Raw genomic sequence first — 23,644 nt, 5'->3', positions numbered from 1 at the left:
CGTCACCCTCACTGTAAAGAAGTTCTTGCGCACAATCGTGTGGAACTTCCTATGCTGAAGTTTCAGCCCATTGCCCCTAGTCCTGTCCCCACACACTACTGAAAACAGACCAGAAACATCTCGTTTGTCACTCACTCACTGTGTGTATCAGTTACAAACTCCTGGGGGCAGGCAAGCTCCATTAATTTGGATGTGGTGGTGGTGGCGACGACTTGAGAGCGTCATGTCTGTGTATCGTTACAGAAGGCTTAGCTTACATCCGCTGTTTTCAAAACCCTTCTCTCAGAGGCGGCTCTTGTACTTCTTTTTCTTGATGCTTTGTACTGCACGTCCCTCAGAATTTGCAAGCAAAAGAAATAAGTTTGAAAAGCAGGCCCTCGAAAACTAATCAGATACAATGAGATTGTTTTTCTTTCATAGTACAGACATTGTCTGCTTTGCCAAGGTGGCTGATTGCATGGGCTGATTGTGAGCTTTGTGAAACGTTGTAAATTCCTTTTAGTGATTATTATTACAAATGCTTATTTTTCTTGAAGATTATACAATTTTCCACTGTCTGCATGTATGCGTATAAACGTATGTATTACTTACACGTTCATAATGCTTTGTGCTTCCCTTATCCCATTCCTCATGCATTTTGCTTGGTTTGAGATTTAAGAGACACTAAACAATAAAGCACGCAAAGTATTTCAATTTTGTTCAGTTATAAAGAATTACACTCTGGGTAAGAGATTCTCTTTGAATGTGTAGTTTCAGTAACTCAGGCCTGTACGTGAATTAAGAGGTGACGAGGAGAAGAGCAACTTGTTTAGGAATAATAGGTTTTTTTTTCCCCCTCTTTGAATTAAAACCCTCTCCATATCTGAATTATGAATCTTTTGATTGTTTCATATACTTTACTTGTTACCTAGCCCCTACAGAGAAGGTAATGCTATGTATCCCTTAAAAACTCCATAATTATTGTAATCGTCCTCCACTTTGGTGCAACCCCATTCTATTTTTGGTGTTGATCTGGAATAAGTTTGAAGTATAGCAGAAAAATGCCTATGTCAGGCAAAATTTATGTAGGTTTTGCAGAGCGCTGCTCCAGCTCTTGGTATTTCCCATTCCTGTAGAGATATGCAAAGGAAAATGGAAGCCAGGTGAACTGAAATTCCACAGCGTAAAGATCTAGTCTTTTTTCTCAGTTACCTTACGAATGAAGGCAAATGAGATATGCTTCAGTATGAGCATACGCTAACATTGTTTTAAGACAGAAGCATAGACTCAAAGGTTTTAAGAGGTATTGGTCTTATTTTCCAAATCCTTCTCTTTGGTATCTACAAAGCCTATTTGTTTTTTTCACTAGCACAGTGGAAAATCTGGCTGTAGAAAATCAGCTTGCTTATGGGGGCTCAGGTTCAAAGGCAACTAAAATATCATAGATGCTGACAGTTTATCCTACTATAGGGTACTTTTTGGCTTATCTTCTGTAGCTACTGAAAGGTTGATCTGCTCACAGATGATAAAAGAAGAAGGGCCTGTGTGGAGCTCTGCAGCAGCAGCAGCCTTCTTTTAAACTGTTGGACTGTGGGTCCGTATGCCTGGCCATGGATGATGTTTTAGCTCAATTCCCTGTTTTTTAGGTTTTGACAGCTGTTGTATCTGGCTGACGGGCAATAAATAAATTCACACGGTTGATTCATTTTGAAGTGGATTTTTCTCAGACACAGAGCTGCCTTATCTCTCAACCCTTATTTGATCTAAACACAAGCTGTCCTCTTTCCCCTTCACATGGCAACAATTTTAGGTAGCTTGCTTGGAAAAGAAAAATCTGAAACCCTTTCACAGAAGACCCTAAAAGGGGAGAGCAAGATCTCTCCCAACTTTATTCTGAGGTACTTGATGCTGGGTTGAGGTTCCTGTCACAGCTCACTGTTCTCAAACACCTCAGCGATGTCAGAACGCAGTGATGACCTTGATGAGGGCATCCAGTTCTACAGGAAGTGTAATTCACTTGAGTGCTCGAGTGGAGCACCCATCTTTTTGTCATGCAGTTGTGTCACTCCTCCATACTAAGCATCATATCCTTCACTGGAGCTGATTGTTTTTGTAGTAGGAAGCATCCCATTCATACTTTCATTCAAGTATTCCGAGTGATGATGTATAGGAGAGGCAACTGCAGCAGTTAAGTCAGCTGCATCCCCACAGGATGCCTCTCGATACACAGCCTCAGGAAAATTGTAATAATTATTTTTACCTCGATTTTAATCAAATCGTTATAATTTAAGTAGGTGTCTCTTTTAAGGAAACCAAGGCTGAAGGGTGTTTCAATCAGTGTGCCTTAATCACAGAGGAAATGTTACATCAGAGAAGTAGGGTTTAGATACACCAGAAGTGTGAGTCAAGAAGATACTCTTATCTTGGTCTTATTCTTAAAAGGTTCTGACGCAGGAGGTCCAAGGTTTGGAAAAACGTGGCTTTGAATCTTCCATTTTGTTTAATAGAAAGTCTGGAGATTCTTTTTCTTGTTGGTAAACTATGCAACTCGTATGTTTTGGCCATAAGCTAAGATAAATATTTATGTACACTTGTTAAATATTTTGTATCCTTTCATTAACTTTTAGACAAACTGCCTGTTAAAAAGCTCTGAATTGTTTCTTACTAAGTAGACTTTGAAGCATCAGTCAGGACCACTCATGCTTGTACACCTGCATATGAACATTGCCAGCCATTGTGCTTAAATAGTAAGTCACGATGTACTGTACTTATCAGGCGTGAAGCTTACCTGAGCTGAAAAAAGGCTTTTCATGCCTAAATTGGATTTACCAACATGAGGTGTAATTAATCTACTCATCTCAGCGTTTGCAAACAGATAGAATTACTCAGGTAGATTTTGTTTGTGCTGCATCTGGCTCCCAATTAGCCGAAGACATTTAACCTGTGGTTATTTTTAATAGTCAAGTTTAGATGATTTGTCATCATTTTGCTTACTATTCCTACTAATACTATCCACAGTATTTTCTTATGTGACTGTCTTCTTACTAGTTTGACAGCTGTTCTGTTGGTTAGGATGGCTCTGGTAATATAATATAATAACTGGTACTTTGTTCTGGTAATATTAAACCAGTCAGTCTCCATAAGAAAAAGTTCCAAGGTCATGAAAAGGTCTGCATTAATAAAACCATTTCTGTCTAACATGGGGATACTCCATACTCATTTATCCCAGTATACTTCTTGACTGCTGTGGTTTGAGTAACTGTAATAATTGAATAATTGAGTAATTGTTTGCTGGCTGGGACATAAGTAGTATACTTACATTGTGACTTTAGGAGAGCTGGAGCTGTTTAAAAAGTTGTTGCCCTTGGTTGCAGTCCATCTGCCTGTGCTGTAGGGAAATGTGCCATGCGCTCTTTCAGGTGAGCCTCCAGAAAGTCTCTTGAGAACAGTCCCCAATTCACTTAAATGAGAGCTCAGAGAGGTTGTGGATGATGCTGAGAGGCTGTGGATGCCCCATCCCTGGAGGCATTCAAGGCCAATCTGGATGTGGCTCCGGGCAGCCTGGTCCAGTGGTCAATGACTGTGCACATAGCAGGAGGGTTGAAACTGGATGATCATTGTAGTCCTTTTCAACCCAGACCATTCTATGATTCTAACTGGACAAGGTCATGCAGTGTCCGACACAAGTTCCGTGTGAAGCAGACTGAATGAGACAAGAATGAGACAAGAAATCATAGTGTCCACTCAAGTGGCTGCTAAATGCACTGACAATTTCAGGTGTAGAGTAGCAATAAACTACTATGACTTTTAACTGCTCAACTCCATCTAGCAAGCAGCGGATGTTTGACTCAGTTTTCAATTATACTGAAAACTTAACAGATGCAAGGAGTTAATGTGCTAATTTCCCATGCTGAAAAAAATCCCACTGATTAACTTTTAACATCCCTGATGCCTAAATTGCGTAGCCTGTTATCGCTTGGTAACTTTGTTTGCCCAGGAAACATAAAGGAGTCAGTCTTTGAAGCGCAAAACATCTAGGCAATATTAAGTGTGTCATTGTTAACTAAGATGAAACCTAAAAGGAGATTGTCCTGCATTGGATGAGATATGATTACTCAGTGTCATAGCATTAATTTCAAATTCTTTGAGCCTTTCAAACTATTTCCATTCTCCATAGGGCTTAAAATCGCGGGATCCAAAGCATTAGCTCCATGTAACTGTAAAGCTGCTGTATATGTACTTATGAAATACCAAGGATTATGCAAAAAACTTTGTCTTGCTTACAACATGTAATTTATTGATGCCTGCAAATGTGCAGTGCATGTCTTTTCCCATGCTCTGTTACACATTATCAGATTATATTAGCTGACTTTTTAATGCTACTGTAATGTTCAGCTTTGGGTAGCTTTGACCACGCTAGATTCAATTCATGACTGGGGCAGGCTAACATGTGGAGCAGTGATGCTCTGTGTTAAACTACATAGTAGCTAGGTGGATCAAGAGAATACAATATCAAATTTTGATTATTATTTTTTTGTTTAGAGGACAAATGATGGGCTGGTCACACATACTATTTCTCTGCTGTTGAGTAGGTAGGTCACTTTTGTATTGGTGACTTCAAACTTGAACCTGACAAGCATGATTTGTAAGTTTTGTGAAAATTATATCCAGTAGAAATACGCCGGAGTTCCTTAAATGTGGAGAGGGATGGGTTTGGTACGTGCCTTAAATGATTCACATTGAAATTATCCTAAAAGATTTTCTGCGTATTCTTTAAAAGATGTAACAACTGCCGAGCTTGCAGACATCTAACTTGTTGTATATACTTGTTTTAGTATATATACATACATATATATGTTTATAAACATGTATATTTTTCTTTAATTCGGAGATCATCCAGACAGGTTTTCATTTTATCCTGGAGTTGTATTGGAAAATTTAAAAAGCTAGCCAAAAAAAACCAACCCCCCCAAAAAAGAAGAAGAAGATATGCATCTTTAAATAGCTATCAAGGGGAAAAGAAATCTTTGTTAGTTCTTGCTTTCCCTGAATGAGTAGAGGTTGGAAATTCCCAAGTCACTGTTAGATCTCTGTAAATTAGATGATGGAAGTTGTGTGCATCATCTCTTTGAATATAAAGCTGTTAGATAAAATGAGAAGATTGCTTCCTCATTACAAATTTTAGCTGACTAATTCTTCGCGTTTTTTTATGTGGTATTTTTTCATACTTGTAATTCTTGTGTAAATGAGCAGATGGAAACATTTTGTGTGGAAAACTTCAGGAGTATTTAGGGAAGGAGTAAATGATGAGGCTGTTTGCTCACTGATTTTAACATAAGTTTTTCAATTCATGTTTTGGTGAAAATATAATGTAAAATGTTCCTTCCTTCCTAATTCCAAATTCAGATTGACCGAATATCTACATATGCATTGCTGTAATCTATTCATATGACCTAAGGGAGATTTTAGTGTACGCAGTCCCGTGGTTTAGAACTGAAGAGGTGATTGCTTTCCTTCCTAGCCCACAGAAGAGTGGTTTAGATTTGGGGAAAAAAAAAACAAAGAGGAAAATAGAAAAGTGCAAGTAATTAAAGGTGGGAGAGGTGGTCACTGTCCTTTGCACTGCCTTCCTCCCTTCCTCCCTGGGAAGTTCTGTAGTGTTTTTGTCATACTAGCCTGCAGAAGGAAGGTGAGCAGAGTAGTGTTTAACCTGAGCTGCTTTGGGATTGGGAACATGGAAGTTTGCTCTTGCACTGAACAGAGATTACTGTGTGTAGCAGTGGCTGCAAGCAGCATTTGGGACTAATTAGCATAACCTGGCAACTGATTTACATAGCCGAACATGGCACTGATGAATAATTTCTGATAGACTCTCAATATCTGTCAAGACAAAAATAAAAAGTTAGTACCTTTAGTAGACTGAATACAGGTAAAGAAATGGTTTCTGTGCTTCAGCATATAAATGTGGAGGGTACTGTTAGGATTAATACAAGGAACTAGGGAGCTTATTCCATTAGCTGTTATCTATAGACAGTACACCAGTACTGTGATTAAGCATCTCAGCGTGAGCACACATTCTTACAACTGAAATCTATACATCCCTCAGAGATTGCCTTGGAAGCCAAGAGTAAGACAGTGGAGCCATTCAGGACAGATAGAGAGGAAAGCTTTATGCAGCCAGGACTGTGTGATAATGCTTAGTTGTCTCATTATAATTCCAACAGTGGAATTTATCCAGAATAATTGTGATCTTGTGAAATGTGCTACTTTGTTATTATTATTTGTTTATTAATGGCATAAACAGGCGTGATTTTAGAACTGCATCATTTCTAGAAGACTGAGTTTTAATTTCCACAGTACCCTGCTAAGCTGGCTAACGAATTCTTGGTGGGTTTGCTATGCTGACATGCAAAGTGTAAGAGAGTAAGCTGTTACATCCTGCTCAGACCCTGTAGCTGAATGATAGATTTTACTCAATCTAATAGAAAAAAATTAAAACGACCTGGAAAAATGTAGGTGACAAACCTGTCTCCTTTGTATTTCTTGGCATTTTATAAAGAGAGAAATCTTTTTATAAAGGTACAACTAATTTGCCTGAAGAGTTGTTTTCCATATATTTAATAAATAATGTTGTAGGTGGGGGTGTTTGCATACTTCTGAATTATTCACTACAGCATTTTAGGTAGTTTAGCTTTACGTTGCAATTCTAAACCCACTCTCAGTTAACATTTCAACCGCAAACTTTCAGTATGTTAAGAAAGAGGTGATTTTAGGAGGGAGGAAGAAGGGAGGAAACAGAACAGCTTGCATTCCTTCTGCTTTTGAAGAGTAATTGAAGATAATGTATTGTTTCAGCAAGCATATCTCCAGCTATTTGACTTAATAGAGTTTAATATCAAGCCCTAGTTATCTTGGGATCCAAAGTGACAGAAACTTTTGAAACAACTGAAAATAGCTGGATATATAGACTTGACTCGGGAAAAAGTGATATGTTGATGATGGCTTTTCCAATTGAACAGATAAAAATAATGATGATGGTAAGAGACTAAATGAGCCCTTGTTACTACATGCAATGAAATTTCTCTTGCCTCCATTCATTTTTGTCAGTGTTTCTGCATAACTTGAGATGCTAGAATGCGATGAAGGACAGAGCAGTTCAGTCAACACTAGGTTAGACTTTTCTTTTTTTCCCAGTATCCTGCTTTTGTTTCAACATCGTTTGTGAATACAATTGTAAAATGAGTGCTAATGTTCTAATAGTTGCAGAGAGATAACTGGGTCTATATGTTCTCTGCTTGTCAGTGTTTATCCAAGTATATTCTATCTGTGCTGTAGCATAGCAGTGAAGAGAATATGTGCAGCACAAACCTGAAGTTCTACCTGGGAAATGTATTATAGAAATGGTGCCTGTGAGGTTCCGTGTTGACAGCTTCTCAACAGCTTTCCCACAGAAATGTGCTCATGGTGAGGCTCTAGTGGTGTTCCCCAGGACTTCATACCCAAAATGTGGAAGATTTCAGATGTGTAGGAGGTCCTGTCAAGGTGTTCATGCTGGGATTGACAAGAGCTGGGGGGGCATTTGTGTGCCTGCTAACACCCAGGCTCCCAAAGGAAGCATTTTCTGGAATGCTTGAGAACATCAGGAAGGGAAGTTTTCTCCCAGAAGCTGAAGTCTGTTGTGTCTGTCATCTGTGAGAAATGATCTCGTACTGATCATAAAAGTGTCCTGGCTGTCCTCTTCATCTGAGTGATGAACGGATACAAGCTAAAAGAAAGAAAAGCAGATGAGTATTTCAGAAAACAGTTGACTCGGTAAACATTTATTTTCCAAGTTTGACTACTACTTTTCTACTGCATAGCTATTTCCCCCATAAAAATCTAGGATTGGAGAATCTTCTTGATAATGAAGTAGTGAACTTAGCATTGTATTGCTTGTCCTGCTGCAGGGAACTAGTTTACATGTCATATGAATAGACTGTGCAGGCTATCCTGATCCCCAAATCTTTGTCTGCTTTTAAAGTGACAGCAGGCATCTTAATGAACAATTTTTGTTTTCTAATATATCTAATCTTTTATGTGACTATGAATTATTGGCGGGCAAAAAACAACCCATACATCTTAAGATAAGACAGACATTTCTACAACTTTACAGCCTGCAGAATCAATGGGAGGAAGAGTAGTCAACCTGTACTTATGTCAGTGAAGTAGGTGGATCTGACCCTGAATACACTGCAGAAGCAGGCTGTCAGAAGAAGTCTGTGCTGATCTTCAGCATTGTTACATAGTCGTGAGTTCTCTGAGAGCAAATTCACTTTTGAAGTCTCTCACAGCTCTTGCAGAATAGAAATATCACAGAGAAACTAAGGAGATCTTCCTGTGTCAGAATGAGTGGAGCTGGAGCTGAAGGCATTGAAAAGGTGATGGTGATAGAGGTGTTGTTTAAGAGCCTGTCCACAGTAAGGAAAATGGATCTGAACTATGAACTGCATGGAACATACTCATGTATTTTTAATTCCATCCCTTCAGTAGATTGGTGATGTTAATATTTTGAGGAAACGTGGTTTTGTATGTAATGTGGGAAAGCGAACACCTGAAACTTGTATGCACGTGTGTGTGGAGTCTGACAAGTTCTAGTTTCGTTCAGTGTATTCGTTCAATAATTTCAGCCTTTCTTTTCATAGATTCAGAATGTAACAAAAATTCACCTGAATTCTGCATGTTCAACCTAATACTTTTGTCTGACACCCTTTGTGTTCAGGACACCACAAGATCCAATAGGCTTAATACAGCTTTTGGGTTTAGTAACTTTTTCTCCTTTTCATGATTTATTTTGAATAGTTCCATCGCATTTGTATAAATAGGTGTTGTGGTGTCTGCTTACACGTATCACTGCTTCTTTACATACTTAGTCCTTCCTGGTGTACAGTGGTGTACCCAGTGGTACTCTAGTATTACTAGATAGAGGAGTCTTATCAGCTATGGAAGACTTGGTTGAGTGCCTTAGAAGCATACATCTCCTTTTGGGAACTCCATTGCGTGGTTACAGAAGTGAATGGCTGATAAGCCAGTCTAATAATGTTTACATTTGGATTTGAAGTTCTTTGAAGCAGGGCCTGTTTCCTTGTTACGGTTTTTCTGCTCAGCAAAACGTCTGTGTTGCTGGACTCTGGCACAGCGTGCTAACTTGGTAGACATCGTAAATCACAGGGATATGGATAGTTTATGGAAAAACATTTATAGAGTGATCTTCTTATCTTTTTTGCAGAATCATGTAAACCCAGCAATGGATTTTACACAGACTCCTCCAGGAATGCTAGCCCTTGACAATATGCTGTACTTTGCTAAACATCACCAGGATGCTTATATACGGGTAAGATGACTTTTCTTTAAGATTCTTTGCCAGTCGCTGTTCATGCTGATTATGTCCTGTTTATGGTTCGCTTTGAAGAGGAGGCTCAGAATCCCAATAGCATTAAAAAGAACTGGCTCTAGGAAGGCAAACCACATTACGCTAAAACGTGTATCATGTCTGTAAAAGCTGAGTCAAATATTATAGATAGTACTTTTTGCAAATATACTTTTTGCTTAAGCCTACAAAGAGAAGGGAGATTTGCATTTTTTGGGTGCTTGGTAGATGTTTATAAACTCAGAAATGAGTATTTGTGCAGAATTCCTTGCTGTGTCTACCAAAACTATCAGGGTTTTCTGCGGAAAGGAGGATTTGACTAGCAAATACCTTAATAACTAGCTGACTTAGCAGGATCCTGAGAGTTAAGATGCTCCTACTAAAACTACTGCTGTAGGTGAGGTAGTGCTTGTAGAAAAATAGGTAAAAAGCATAATGATTCATTTGTACGACCTGTTCTTACCCTCTGCCCACTCTACTTCCTACACTTGTTATTTCAAGAGTAGTTAAAGCAAGCTATAAGTTGCATCCTTATGTGAAGAGGATACAACAGAATAATACTGGCAAAATAGAACAACTTTTAGTGATCTATGCTGAATTAGAATATGTGCCATGAACAAACCTATTCAGCTCCTATGGAAGTAGAAGATAATTTAACCTCCCTCAAGAAGGTGTGCACGCACAGACCTGCGTAAGGAAGGTTGTGTATGGAGACAGTTAGACAGATACATCAATTGTTTCTGTTAAATAATGAGTGAGCTTTTAATATGCTCTATTGTGTAGTTCTTGCTCAGATTAGAATGGTGTCAAGGCTGTAATAGGTTTGTAAAATGAGTACTAATATCCAGGCCGGGATGATCTATGGTTATAATGGAAGACCACAAGATTGTCAGTTTTGCTCTGTAAATATTTCTGCTTCAGTCTGAACATAACAGTAACTGTTAGAAGAAACTGTGGACGCACACAGCACAGCAGTAGCTATTAAACTCCGATGGCAGGGGCTTGGAGATTCATCATCCTTGAGGTCATTCTGTGATTCCGTAATTAAAGTTATTTCACGTACCAAGCAATAGTATTTTTTCAGGTTGAACAATACTGAACTGTGTTTTTTCTTTATAAAAATATATTTAGATACATTTTCTCATTAAAGTTTGGATTTCTCATATTAAATTTGGTTAAGATCTGTACGGTGTTACTTCATAGACTTCTTTTGAAAATTATAAATGCGAAGTATGTAGCTAGTAAGGGTAGCCAGTGCTCCTGAATGAGAGACACGTGTATTTTGAATGAGTCTGAAAGAATTTAAAGAGGACAGAGACGTTGTTGAAAAGGAGCTTTCATTGTCATTTCAGTTTTTTTCTTATTTTGCATTTTCATATCGCAGACGTCGTTTTGAAAGGTCGATTCAGTGTAGCATGTAATTAGCCTATTTTTAGAAAGGACTTTGGTGCTGGCTCAGCTTTGTTGATCTAATGCAATATTTTTGCTCCTGCATTACTGATAATTTGTGTGGTTATTTTGTCTTTATTCTTGTGTGATTTCTCTTACAAGACTGTCTTGAGCGTGCCTCATGTTTTCTCCACTCGTGGCAGAGGAAGTGTACACTAGAAATGCCATACGAAGTCACAATAAGATAAAATTGCTTGCCCAAAGTTGTGCTGGAAACTGCTAGCACACCTTGGAAGTATGTTATCTTGCCCATCATACAGAGTCCCACTTAGTGCTCACACCAGCATTTCTAGCATGATAGCTCCCTTGCTATAGTGGCCAATATAGCATGTTAAGAGCATGCAGAACACATCTGTGGTGAAGGGCAGTGCACAGCTCCTATAGTGTTGTGAGGCTTTGATTGCTAAAAACACCTTTTCTTCTGCTTGACTTGCTACCTGGTGACTGCTGATTCTCTGTGGGCTCAAATCTACCTGTTTCCTTGTTTTGAATTCCTTTTCACACCTAACATTATTTTATTTTTCTTCATGTCCTTTGGCTTCCAAGGCTGTCATAGCGCCAGTTTGCTCTACTCATGCAGACTGCTAATCTCACTTAATGTTTTTCAGATGCATTTATAGTCTTGTGTCTTAACAGAAATACTCTGCTCTCAAGGTGAAATTTCCACAAAAACTCGTTAGGCCATACAGACAAATAATACTTGCATACTGAACAACTTCTTTGACAAAATCTCTTCTCCTTTTTTTTCATTACTGCTAGTAGGAAACGATTTGTTTCCCAGGAAGAGAGATTATTTCCAATACGGCCTTTTGCAGTGCCATTAATTGCTGTGCTGTAGGTCAGTTCCTAAGCCCCAGAATGAGATAATATCGGTGCTGTAGGATAATTAAAATTGAGATTGGAAACCAGCATTGGTTAAAATGAACTTGGGAAATACCAAGTTTCTCTTGACATCATGTGGTCTATTAAATGAAGACAGTATCAGAAAACTGTTCTGACATCACTGAGTCCATCACTGGTGCTGCATTTTAATGGGCAGCACAAATCACTGTAGTCTGACCTCCTAGTTTCTTAGGATGTCCAAGCTGCACAGCCCTTAGTAAGGTATCTTCTGTTACTGGGAAAGAGTGGCTAAGGAAAGGTGAGAAGTCAGGCAAAAAGTAATCTTCTCCCTCTTAATTTTTTTGTCCTGCCTTTTGTAACTGATTCAGTTTATAAATAATTTGCATAATAAATGGATTGGTTAGGTGAGAAGAGTCATTAAAGCTGAAGTTTCCTTCAACACACAGAGACAGTGTGGCTTCCAAGACCAATAACTAACAGAAGTGCTTGTAGCATCAGTAAATATGTTTGTGGTGTGTTAAAGAGCATGGGTATGAAGACTGTGGAGCAGATGGATAAGCTGCATCTTGAAAGCAGAAAGCATCTCAGGGTGAAAACATGGATGTCACACATTGAAAAGCAAAACAAAAATAAGCGGTATTTTTATAATTTTTCATTCTTGTCTCCTGACAACTCATTTAGTTCTTTTTCCTCTTGTATGCAGTTATTCTTCACACTACAGTCGTTGTTTTGAGTTGATTGTTTTACTTAATATCACTCCTCAGATAAGCCATGTTCTTTTTATTTAGATTTTGAGTTAATTGTTTTTTAATATCACTTTGTCTGCTATATAATATGATTGGCGATTCCAGAAGAAAGGTTTTTATACTGGAAAGGAAAAAAAACAAACAGCATGTTTTCTTTGATTCTCTGGTGTCCTTAGCTGTCATATGGATTTTTCCTTTTAAAATTCCTGTTGAATTCATCTCTTATTGAATCAGCTTCTCATTTCTTTTTTCTTCCTTGTCTTTTTTCCTACTATTGATGCTATCAGTGACTTCAGTAAAGTGCACTGCATTTTTTTCGTGTTCCATTTAAATAATCAATTGCAATCATCAGGGGCTTTGCTTTTAAAACGCGGTGACATATGCTATATGGAATGCATTGATGGAAGTAATGTTGAATCTCTGCAAGAAATTATAAAAGTTTCCACAAGGAAAAACTGGCAGCTTCCCAAGCTACATAATTATAGGACAGTCAGAGTGTATAATTAAAGTTAACAGTGAAGAAAATGATTGGAATAAAGCTTTGTGACAGATAAGCTTTTTTTGTTCCTTTGGATCAGACACATCCTCCCCTCCCCCCCAACCCCAGTTCTAATTTGTTCCTTTCCAAAACTACTTCAGTTTCAAGTTCTACTAATTTTAAAAGTAAAATTATAAGTTACCATTTAAAACAGACTGTATTCAGTGTAGTTCAGTGTAGACACCTTGAGTTTTTTTCTTGCTGGTAACTTGTAGCAATGTGCCTTTGAAACTTTTCTGAGTTCCAAAATGAGCCTGATGAAAAATCTTTGCTTGGAAATCCTGTTATGCCGTCATTGCTATGACTATCTCAACGTTTTGACATTCTGTTGCTGATTCGTTTGGGAACTCATGATGCAAAAGGATTCAGATTCATTTGGGTTTTAAGATACACTGAGAGGTATAAATATCCGAAACACAAATAGTTTCTATGCATTTGTTTATATTGATGTTTTGATTTGGGGTTTTATTTGTGTTCGATTTTTTTTGTTTTGTTTCGTTTTAATAGAATCATAGAATGGCCTTTGTTGGAAGGGACCTTAAAAATCATCTCGTTCCTACCCCCTGCTGTGGTTATGGTTGTCACCTGGCAGATCAGGCTGCCCAGGGCCACATCCAACCTAGCCATGAACACCTCCAGGCATGGGGCACCCACAGCATCTTGGGATAGCCTGTGCCAGTGCCTCACCACCCTCTGGGTAAAGAATTTGCAACTAACATCAAGCCTAAATCTCCCCTCTTAGTTTAAAGCCGTTTTCCTTTGTACTGTCGCTATCAGACCACATAAAAAGTTAGTCTCCCTCTTGCTTACAAGCCTCCTGCAAGTACTGGAAGGGCACAATGAGATCTCACCAGAGTCTTCTTCAAGTTGTACTGTTGTAAAATAATGAGATCTCTGTAGTTTATTGTGGACAGCAAGCTAAAGGATCCAAAACGAAAAAAACTTGTATTTATGACCGAGACAGATTTGATAGTTATAGGTTGTCTTGTGTTTTAAGTCTGCCATATTTATGCCTAGGATGTTTCCATAGATACAGTAAGTTTGCTGTTTTAATAAGCTGACTCCTGCAAGTGTGGTCAGTGTTTGTTTAGGTGTTCTTGATAGCAGGTAGCAAAAACAACACTAATTCTTCTGTTGTGACTGCTGTTTAGCTTGGATCTTGGCTAACTGAAGGGTTTTCAGGTAGAATGAGAAGATGCCATAGGGTAACACAGTTTAGAGAAACTGCGCTTTACTTTTAAGGTGCAACCACTGTAATGTTCTTTTATATTGTATTTTCCTCACAGGCATCTAAATATCATGATAAGCTGTATCTTGTGGGAATTTAGAATCCTGCTAGAGGTTATTGTGTTTCACAGGAAGTGAGTCTCAGAACAGTCATGTACAGCATTGCTTCTGGTGAAGCCCACGAGTCTCATTGTAATCTATTTGCTTTACATGACATACAAGTCTTACACTTGTTTTGATTCTGCTTAGTTGGCTATCTGAGTTTGCACTCCATTATTTGCCACTTGTTTGATCAACAGGTTCGTCATACATTCAATATGAAAAAAATAAGTGTTCCATCAAAAGGGATCATCTTACTGTAGCCTGGAATTCAAGTGCCACTTCTGTAGAAGACGTTTCTGCCTTTCTCCTAACAATTGTATCTATTTCATGCCAATATTGGCTATGTGTAAAATTGGCAGTATAAAATAATGTCAACAGGGTGGGAAAACAGTATTGAAATCTGTTCTGCAGTGTTGAGCTCATTGATCCCACGGTACGTTTTGTAGTGAATTCGTTGCCATTATGTTTTTGTGAATAATGTGCAAGATACTTAGTGGTATGTTACTAAATTTTCTGTTCTTGTACTTAAAGCAACATTGGACGTTGAGCTGATAGTTATTTTGATTAATTGGAGAGTAGAAATTGAGCCTGTTTAGGGTCAAAAAAAGAAAATCCCATTTCCTCTGAACCTGCTGAGCTGGAAAATCAGTTATTCACACAGCTGCGATGCAGAGATGCTACCCCAGCAGCTATTTGAGCTGCTGCTTTTGAGGTGGTTGAAGTTCTCATCCCCTGAAGCTTTCAGAAATCACATTGGAGGAGCAGGTGCTGTTTGTGAGCTCCTGTGATGCAGGCAGGAACTGCCCGCGTGCTGCAGAGACCTTTCAGAACTTTAATGGGTTGAGTCACAGGCAGGCTGCGTGCCGGATACTTTCTAACCCATGCAGTTGTTGTATAGGAGGCTGCCTACACATCCTTCCGCCAATTCACAAAGTCTCTTCATGCCTACTCATTCTACCCTGATCAGATATGAGTAGTCTAACATATAATTTCAGCATTTTCTGAAATAAAACTGAGCCTGATTTCTGCCATGCTTCCATTTTTTTTAATTTATTTTTTATTCTCCAGAAATGACTGGAAAGGAATGTAATTTATTTCTGTTCTCCTAACGGTAGAGAGAAAGGAGAGCTTTGTTCTGTGTGTCTTCCTGGTGTGCCTCATGAGACAGTGTAATTTTCCACAGAGGGCCTAATTGTCTGTACCTGGTGATTCCCTACTTGATAATATGCGCTTCTCCCTTCTCTGCCATACCTGGGGAGAGAAGAATAGCTATTTAGTTGCACAATGTTTTCTCGTTTACTCTGAAGCTCATGAGATGCTGCTGACCTCACTGCTGTGAGGCAAAGCTTGAAGCTTCTAACATGTATCATAGCGCAGTAACAAAGCACTAGGAGGGTTTTTCTCCAGTTGTGGGGAAAAGAAACAGAAAATTAAAAAACTTGCTACGATAGGCAGATACTGTAAGCTCTTGAAAAAGGAGGAGGCTGGTGGACGTGGTATCTTTCCATATTTGCATGGGGCATGGGTGGAGGAGGAATAGTTAGCATTTAATGTCAAGAGGTCAAGCCTGGGCCTGTGGTATTTGAAGACCATACCCTGGCACAGCTTCTGAAGGCAGTATGGCAACTGAGCCTTCCCGTCTTCCTTGTCTCTTGCCAACAGGAAGCTCTGTGGTTGTTTTTGCAGGGAGTGGCAAAGGAAGAAGGAGTCCATACAACACTTGAAGATGGGTCACTGTATGTTTAGCTTTTTATTAAAAATATAGAAATACAATAGTGCTTTATGTTAAGGTGTTTACATGAGAGGCAGAGTTTATTCCTAGGTGGAGCTGTTCACATGGAACAACTGTGGAGCCATCCACATTTCACTTATAGTAGTTTGGCACTAACTTCAGGTTTGCTTTAAAAGAACAGGGGAAAACTCCAAGGTATGATAAAAGAAAACTAGCTGTTGGAAGTAGCTGTCTGTGTTAGAAGTACTTTATGACTGCGGAATCAGACGTTGTCTTTAATGTTACCAGGACAGTTTGCATTCAACCTGATACCTATATACTGCTATACAGTAACATAATTTGATTCTCTTTCTTTTTTTTTCCCATTCCCCACTCCCAGTATGTCTCAGCTCATCTCTCAAATCCTGGCTTAACAAATGGTAAATCTAGTTCCTACCTGAGGAGGGCAGACAGAATTGTTGCTTTGTTTTACTTTTGCTGTGAGGAATTTCTTATCTCCCTCAGGAATCTGAAAGAAGGCTGAGATAAAGAGGGGAGAGGGGGGGAGACGTGGAAAACTGAAAATAAAATAATGAAGATAACAGAAGAGGTTAGAGGCGACAGTGCTGAGCGAAGGGCCTCAAAAGAATGCTGATGTTCAAGTTGAGGAAGATGAATTGCTGCCTCAGGAGGAAAGCAAAATGGAGAAGAGGATAAATTGAAAGTAAATCTGCCTGCAGCAGAGTACCTTATCCTCCTCAGGAAGCCTATCCTTAGGATTTGCTTCCTAAAGTTTCTTAAGGTATCTAAATGGAATAGGAATGGTGAAGCCTGCCACGTGTGATAAGAAAGCTTAGGAGAAGGAAAAGCGGTGTCGGAAATAAGGAAGAGCATCCCTGCAATTTTTTTTCCATATTAAATAAATCAGATAATTCATTTTGAGTCCAGGCAGGATTTTAGCATATTTAGTATGAACCCTCTGAACCTCTTGATACTAACCTACAGGCTGCTAGGAAACTCGGTCTGTGTTAACATGGAATCATTGTAGAGACAGTACAATGAAATGGACTTGAGGAAATGCTCCTTTCTAATACTTCAGCAATGCTTGTTGTGCAGTCTGCTTTGGGAATTATAATAAGTATTACTGCAGCTGTAGTGGACCATGTTGTCTTTTGCTCTCTGTATTTACTTCCCAGTCATAATGAATTCTATTCCATTGTCAGGCTCTGAGATTGATTCAGAAATCTAAGTATTACTTCTGCAGTTGCTGTGGGCAGTGTATTCTGAGTCATTTTCATCTGTGATGTGAGAGATTAAGGGGTTGGCTAAGTTGATATTCCCTATGAAGGAACAATATTTATGCTGGGTGGTTTCATATTCCTGAATTCTGATAAGAAAGCTTTTGACTGTTATACCATTCTTTAAAGCTTTGTTTTTTTTTTCATCAGGCATTAACTCTTAGTTGCAAGCATAAGCTTCATTATTGAAGGTGATGCAGATTTTTAAGTTAATGGTAGTCAAATATGGGAGATTCTTCATTTAGTCCATTGCCTCCCTGAGGAATCTGTGCTGTGCTCCCAAGGAAGTGATGGACTCGATGAATAATTCAGTGGAAGATCATAAAGAAACAATGTGAAGCTTTCTGCCGTAAAGTGAGAAAAACTTCTGATGGTGTTTCTTTCTATTACTGGAGATTTTGCATTATTCTTCTGTGATGCTGGCACGGCATTTGAATTTACTTTATGTTATTGTTCAGTTGGGGTATGCCGCTGGTGTGTGTATACCTTGTAAAGATAGATGAGCTTTCCCTCAGTGATGCTTTGCACAAGTAATTGTAATACAAGGGGTAGTACAAAAAATATGCATTTTAAAAATCAGTTGAACATATTCTTTAAGGAGGAGTACTCTTTGTCTTTCTAAATGTTTTGTTGGACCATTGGATGCTGAAAGAATGCCTTCCACTTCTTGAAAAGACTTTTTGCTTCAGAGGAAGCAGAGTACTTCAGGTAATTCGTATGGCTAAATCCCAGAAGAAATTCAGCTGTCAGCAGCTGCTAACGAACACTGCCTGAAACGTCTTCCTCAGAGACAATGCTAAGCCTTCATTTCTCTTTCTGATCACATTGTTGTTATTTTTGTGTGTGTTATGTTTTTTGTTTAGTTGTTTGTAATAATTTCTTCTACTTGGGAAGTGATTCCCTTCCACTTACAGCAGGAAACTGTAAATGAGAGGAGAAGTGCATAGGTAGTAATCTAAAAATAGTAGGAACCGTACGGACTTGTGTTCTACTATAACTGTTTTCAAATTCCCATGCCTTAACTGAGTACAGAGTTTCAATAGTAGAAATGTCAAGTGCAGGGGTAATGCTGGCTTTCCTTAAAAATTTCAGCTCCTTGCATATAAAAAAAAACCTTCTTTTTTCCCCTTCTGCTATTCAATACATCTCCTTCTTCTTGCAGTGTAATTTTGTTCTCTGTTCTCATTCTATGCGTATCTCATTCTTTCTTATTCCCTTTTTTGCAAGTTGCATATGTCTGTTCTCTTTTTGTTCGTAAATTATTTCATTTACTTTGTTTTTCCAAGTCTTTCTCATGTCCTGTTCCTTCATATCATTTCCTCACTCAGACTTTCCCTGGCTGCTCTCTCTGGGTAATATTTCTCCTTTTTCCTTTACTTGAAATTTACAGGATTTATTTATTTATTTATTTATGTTATTGTTCCCTAAAGAAAATTGACTTTTTTTTGCCTGTTATGCATATTTATTTTCTGCTTTGCCTTATAAAAGGCAGTATGCCTAAAACTGCAAATGGCAGTATACCTTAAAGGAATGGAGAAAGTGAAGATGGCCTGCAGCTTTTAGTACTCCTGAATCATGAAAAGGTTCTGGATTTTGTCTATATCACATCTAGTATTTTAGAAGTCATATTTCCATGTTGCTTCTTCTCAAGGAAGGAGGCAAGGAAGCTGGCAGAAGTAGATGCCTAATAACAAAGTAGATGCTGACAAGCAGACCAGAGACAAGGGAACATTAAGGGAAGATGGTCAGGGTGCCAAGAGGGCACCAGGGTGCCAACATAACCTTGGGGCAGAGAGGCTGGATTACTGAAGAGGAAGGGGACCTGGGGGTGTTGGTCAGTGCTCAACTGAACATGAGCCAACAGTGTGCCCAGGTGGCCAAGAAGGCCAACAGCATCTTGGCCTGTATAAGAAATAGTGTGGCCAGCAGGAGCAGGGAAGTAATCATCCCCCTGTACTCAGCACTGGTGAGGCTGCATCTCAAGTACTGTGTTCAGTTTTGGGCCCCTCACTACAAGAAAGACATTGAGGGCCTGGAACGTGTCCAGAGAAGGGCAACAAAATTGGTGAGGGATCTGGAGCACAAGTCTTATGAGGAGCGGCTGAGGGAGCTGGGATTGTTCAGTCTGGAGAAGAGGAGGCTCATTGCACTCTACAACTTCCTGAAGGGAGGTTGTGATGAAGAGGGGCTTGGCATCTTGTCCCAGGCAACAAACAGGACCTGAGGAAATGGCCACAAGTTGTACCAGAAGAGGTTTAGATTAGACATAAGGAAAAACTTTTTCTCTCTGAGAGTGGTCAGGCACTGGAATGGCTGCCCAGGGAGGTGGTGGAGTCACCATCTCTGGCAGTGTTCAAGAGGTATCTGGATGAGGAGCTACAAGATGGTTTAGTGGATTGTGGTAGCAAACAGTAATGGGAGGATGGTTGGACTAGATGATCTTGTAGGTCCTTTCCAACCTTGTGAATCTATGGATCTATGATAAGAGTTCTTCTGCGATGTCCGTGGTTTCTGCCTTTAAGGATTTGTTTCCCTCAGGGCAAAAATTAGCAAGTGTACCCATGCATCGTGAAGTTTCTGGTAGATCTACAGCATACTGTGCTGCATTTGTGAAGTGGGAAGAAGGACAGAGATATCAGGGTATAGGCACTTTGTGAGTATTAATCATAGGCCTCCATTTTAATGAAGGTTAAGTGGGTTCGGTGGATTCCACACTAGTATTCTCTGATACAAATGTGTACTGGTGGCTTGATTCACAAGTATTTTCAGTCTAGAGCTCTGTTGTGTTTTTCGCTGCTACAGTTTCTACCAGTATGTGGAGAAAACATGTCTATCCCCTGCTTATTTCTCCTCCAGATTGATAAAGGAAGTAAGAATAAAATCATGCCATTATTGGCTATATTTATAGCATTTTACTTTGGAACAGGATATGAGTCGTGAAGTCGTGAAAAGAGTATTACAAATATCCTAATGTGTGTTGTAAATCTGTTGCCAAGATTAGAAATGGTATGTATATGAAGAAGCTCTTCCTCCCCAGCTCCTTTCTGCCATTGCTCTCACTTAACAGATCTACATCTGTCAAATTTACCTACAGATATTTAAATGTGGTAAAGGGCATTCCATCATCCTTTCCTACAGAAATGTGATATGTCAGCTCTGCTTTGTTTTGCAGAAACAAATTCTAAAGGATGATGCTTGCAGGGTGTGTGAGTGAGGATCATTTCAAAGCTGCTTTACATACTCAAATTGCCATTTAATTTGCTGTATCGCAATATGCAGTTCCTTAACTATTTCTCTGGCATTCTTATTGATTGCTGTAATTCTGCTTTACATTATACACATATATGGTGTCACCATTAAATATTTATGTGCTCATGAAATGTTAATGTGTCGAGTTAATGTGAAACTCAACAAAATGCATTTGCCAGAAGCCAGCAGGCTTGCTGATCCGAGTGCATCCCATCCCCTCCCCCCTTACCCTTTCATTTTGTCTCTTCACTGATTTTATTACCACTGTTTCTCTGTTGTACCTAAATCTGTGTCAAAGCAGTCCCCCCGCTCCAGTGTGCAGATTTTATGTTTTATTATGTGAGAGATAAAATGCATAATAATAAAAGAGGAGATGTGATCCCAGGGAGGTGTTGAGACACAGCCTCGCGCTGCGCGTGTGCCAGTCTGTCACTGCTCGTGCATTTGGGTTCGGCAATGTAGCACTGTCCTCCATGAAAGAGACTGGAGCAGGATGACTCATCCAGAATGCAAAGTCATATTCACATATTCCTTGAACGGTGGCTGCAACAGTGTGAAATAAAAAACTGCAGGGGCGTTTCTATGATTTGATACAGCTGTTGCCCAGATGTGATACGGAATAATCAGATTTCCTTTGAGCCAAAAATTTGACAAGGAAAAGTAGGTCCGCTTGGCAGAGTGGTGAATGCGAGTCTGACACCACCCTGCTGGGAAAGTCTAGCAAAAATTGGCAGGGTCAAATGTTTATGAAATCCCAAGTAACTTTCCCAGCTTCTGGTGGGAAGTCTAGGTGAAAAATAGATAGAGAATGTTGAAAAACAAAGCAATTATCCACTTTCACGACACGAAGAACAACATTCATTTTACATCCCCAAGGGTGTGTTAGAAGCAGAGTAACAGCAAGAGGTTGCCCTTTGTACAGAAAGACTAAAATAGATACTTCTGCATGAAGAGATTTGGGCATGCCATGTGAAGCAAGTAACTTTCCTACGTGCTTTTGGCTTTTCTCTCTTTTTTGCACACTTTTACTGACTGCCTGATGGCAAAGGCTTGTGCTCACAAGAGGGCATGGATATGTGACAGTCACTACTGAGACCTGGGGGAGTGGAAAAGGCTTTGCTTTGCTGGCATCCAGTGATGCATCACACCTGTTTTCCATCACCAGATTGTTTGTGGCAAAGTTCCAGCCTAGGAGCATTTTACAAATCAGGGTTTAATGGAGACTCCAGGATTTCTAGAGGGGAGCACAACGGTCATGTTGGGAAGCAGGATTGTTTTACCTCTTTGGAAACTTTCCTTGCTGACAAACTTGAAAGACTGAAAAATAAATTAAAAGAAAACATGAAAATAGGAGTTAAGGAGGCAGGAGGAATGCAAATCAAAGAACGGTGTCGAAACTTGTTTGGAAATAAAATTTAGAGAGCTTCTGAGGTTCTTCAATGCTTGGCAATACATCTTACCTTTGAAATTCACGTTTTTTTCCTCTCCCTCACTCCCAAGCTGTGCAGCAGCTGTTTAAGTTGTATTTTTTTCCTCTTTCGAAGCCAGTATCAAAGTTTGGTCCTGCAGTGACAATTCTTATTGCAAAACTGTTTTGAGAAGTTTTGTTGTTGTTTTTTTTTTTCTCTAGCCCCTATTTTACTTTCTTTTCCGGTTCACACCTTCAGTGACGTCTGTATTATTTTCATAACTCATCTTTCACCCACAGTGTAACCTCTTTTTTAGTTGTAGTGCCGAGGAAGGATTTATTCTGAATGGTATCTGATAGAGCAGAACCTAATGGTGCAAAAATGCCCAGGTGGTTATTTTTTCCCATTTCTTTTGCATTGTCATTCAACTGGGAATACAAAGACTTTCCTCAAACTGTTTTTGCAGCATTCATTGCTTGATGCAAGAGTGAGAGTTTGCTGAAATGATCTGCACACAAGTGCAAGTTTCTTCTGCAGTGGAGAAATTGAGCACATTGGCTTGAACATGATTTTTGTCACTTGGATCTTTTGTGGAGCCTGAATCCAGCTATACAGCTTTTGTTATTTACAGTTCCTTCTAGATGCATTCACGACTCTAAATCATTTTATCTCATTTCCTTTAACTTGCACATTTGGTACTAAGTTATTTCTTTCTCTTTTCTTTCTCCTTGGTTTCTTCTGCAATTCCTTCCGCTGGTGTTGATCAGTGTTGCATAGAAATGACACAGCGTCTGAATCAGCCCTGGAATGGCACTGCTTCTGTGTTGCTGCTTTGGGCATAGGGAGGCAACATTTCTCCTTTAAGACATTATTATTTTTTTGTGTGTTAACAAACTTCTCTGCCATTTAGCTGGGGGAAAGATTAAAGTGTATGAAAAGATTACTGGATTCAACCCGGTAAATGTTTTGTAAATGCTGGATGTGGAGAAGAGTGCTTCAGCTGATGGATTCTTCAAACTGATTGTTTTCTATTTTGATTCCTACTTCAGATTGTCCTGGAGAACAGTAGTCGAGAAGACAAGCATGAGTGCCCGTTTGGCCGAAGTAGCATTGAGCTCACAAAGATGCTGTGTGAAATACTGAAAGTAGGAGAGCTACGTAAGTTGGCCCGTTTATTTGACCTCTAAGAACTGTGGATTGAGTCCAGTGGTACATGAAGCAGTGATTTTATTCTTCTCAGTATGATTATATATTGAACACTAACGTTCAAATTGACTATACCTATTTTTCCATCCATCATACTACTTTGCAGACATTCCAGGGATGAGAGTGGAGTAGCGGGAAGGGGTATCCTGTCTTTGAATTTCTTCTGTATGAAACAGGGCAGTGGCATCATTTTCAGAGTGATCAGTTCATGTCCCACCCAGTGACTTGGTCATCCTCAATGGAGGAGACTTCTTACCATTCTGTGGGCTTATCTTTAGATTGGCTTTATGAATAGCACAATCATTCATTTTGAGATTGCTTATCTAGTCTGTATCATTTATTCTAACACTATGAAATGAAATACTGTATTTTAATACAGAGGGAATGAGCTTCTAACTTCTGGAGATACGGACTTTCGTGTTCCAACCTCGTTCTTAGACTTTTGAGTTGGGTGTTCAGTCTTTATATAAAGAAAATATGA

The 23,644-nt window shown here is 39.2% G+C and overlaps 1 protein-coding gene across 8 annotated transcripts in view; it reads left to right on the top strand.

Moving 5' to 3' along the window:
• ELMO1 (engulfment and cell motility 1) overlaps positions 1–23,644 on the top strand; it is a 313,893-nt gene that overhangs the window by 118,975 nt on the left and 171,274 nt on the right. For all 8 annotated transcript variants that reach the window (XM_072328207.1, XM_072328212.1, XM_072328206.1 and 5 more), the window contains 2 exons: positions 9,245–9,349; positions 23,007–23,115. In XM_072328207.1, the coding sequence (XP_072184308.1) occupies positions 9,245–9,349; positions 23,007–23,115 (214 nt within the window). The remainder of the gene's footprint in view (positions 1–9,244; positions 9,350–23,006; positions 23,116–23,644) is intronic.

Source organism: Excalfactoria chinensis, chromosome 2 (genome assembly GCF_039878825.1).
Source record: "Excalfactoria chinensis isolate bCotChi1 chromosome 2, bCotChi1.hap2, whole genome shotgun sequence".
Taxonomy (NCBI): domain Eukaryota; kingdom Metazoa; phylum Chordata; class Aves; order Galliformes; family Phasianidae; genus Excalfactoria; species Excalfactoria chinensis.
The sequence above is the reverse complement of the archived record's forward strand: the minus strand, read 5'-3'. Positions and strand labels throughout refer to the sequence as shown.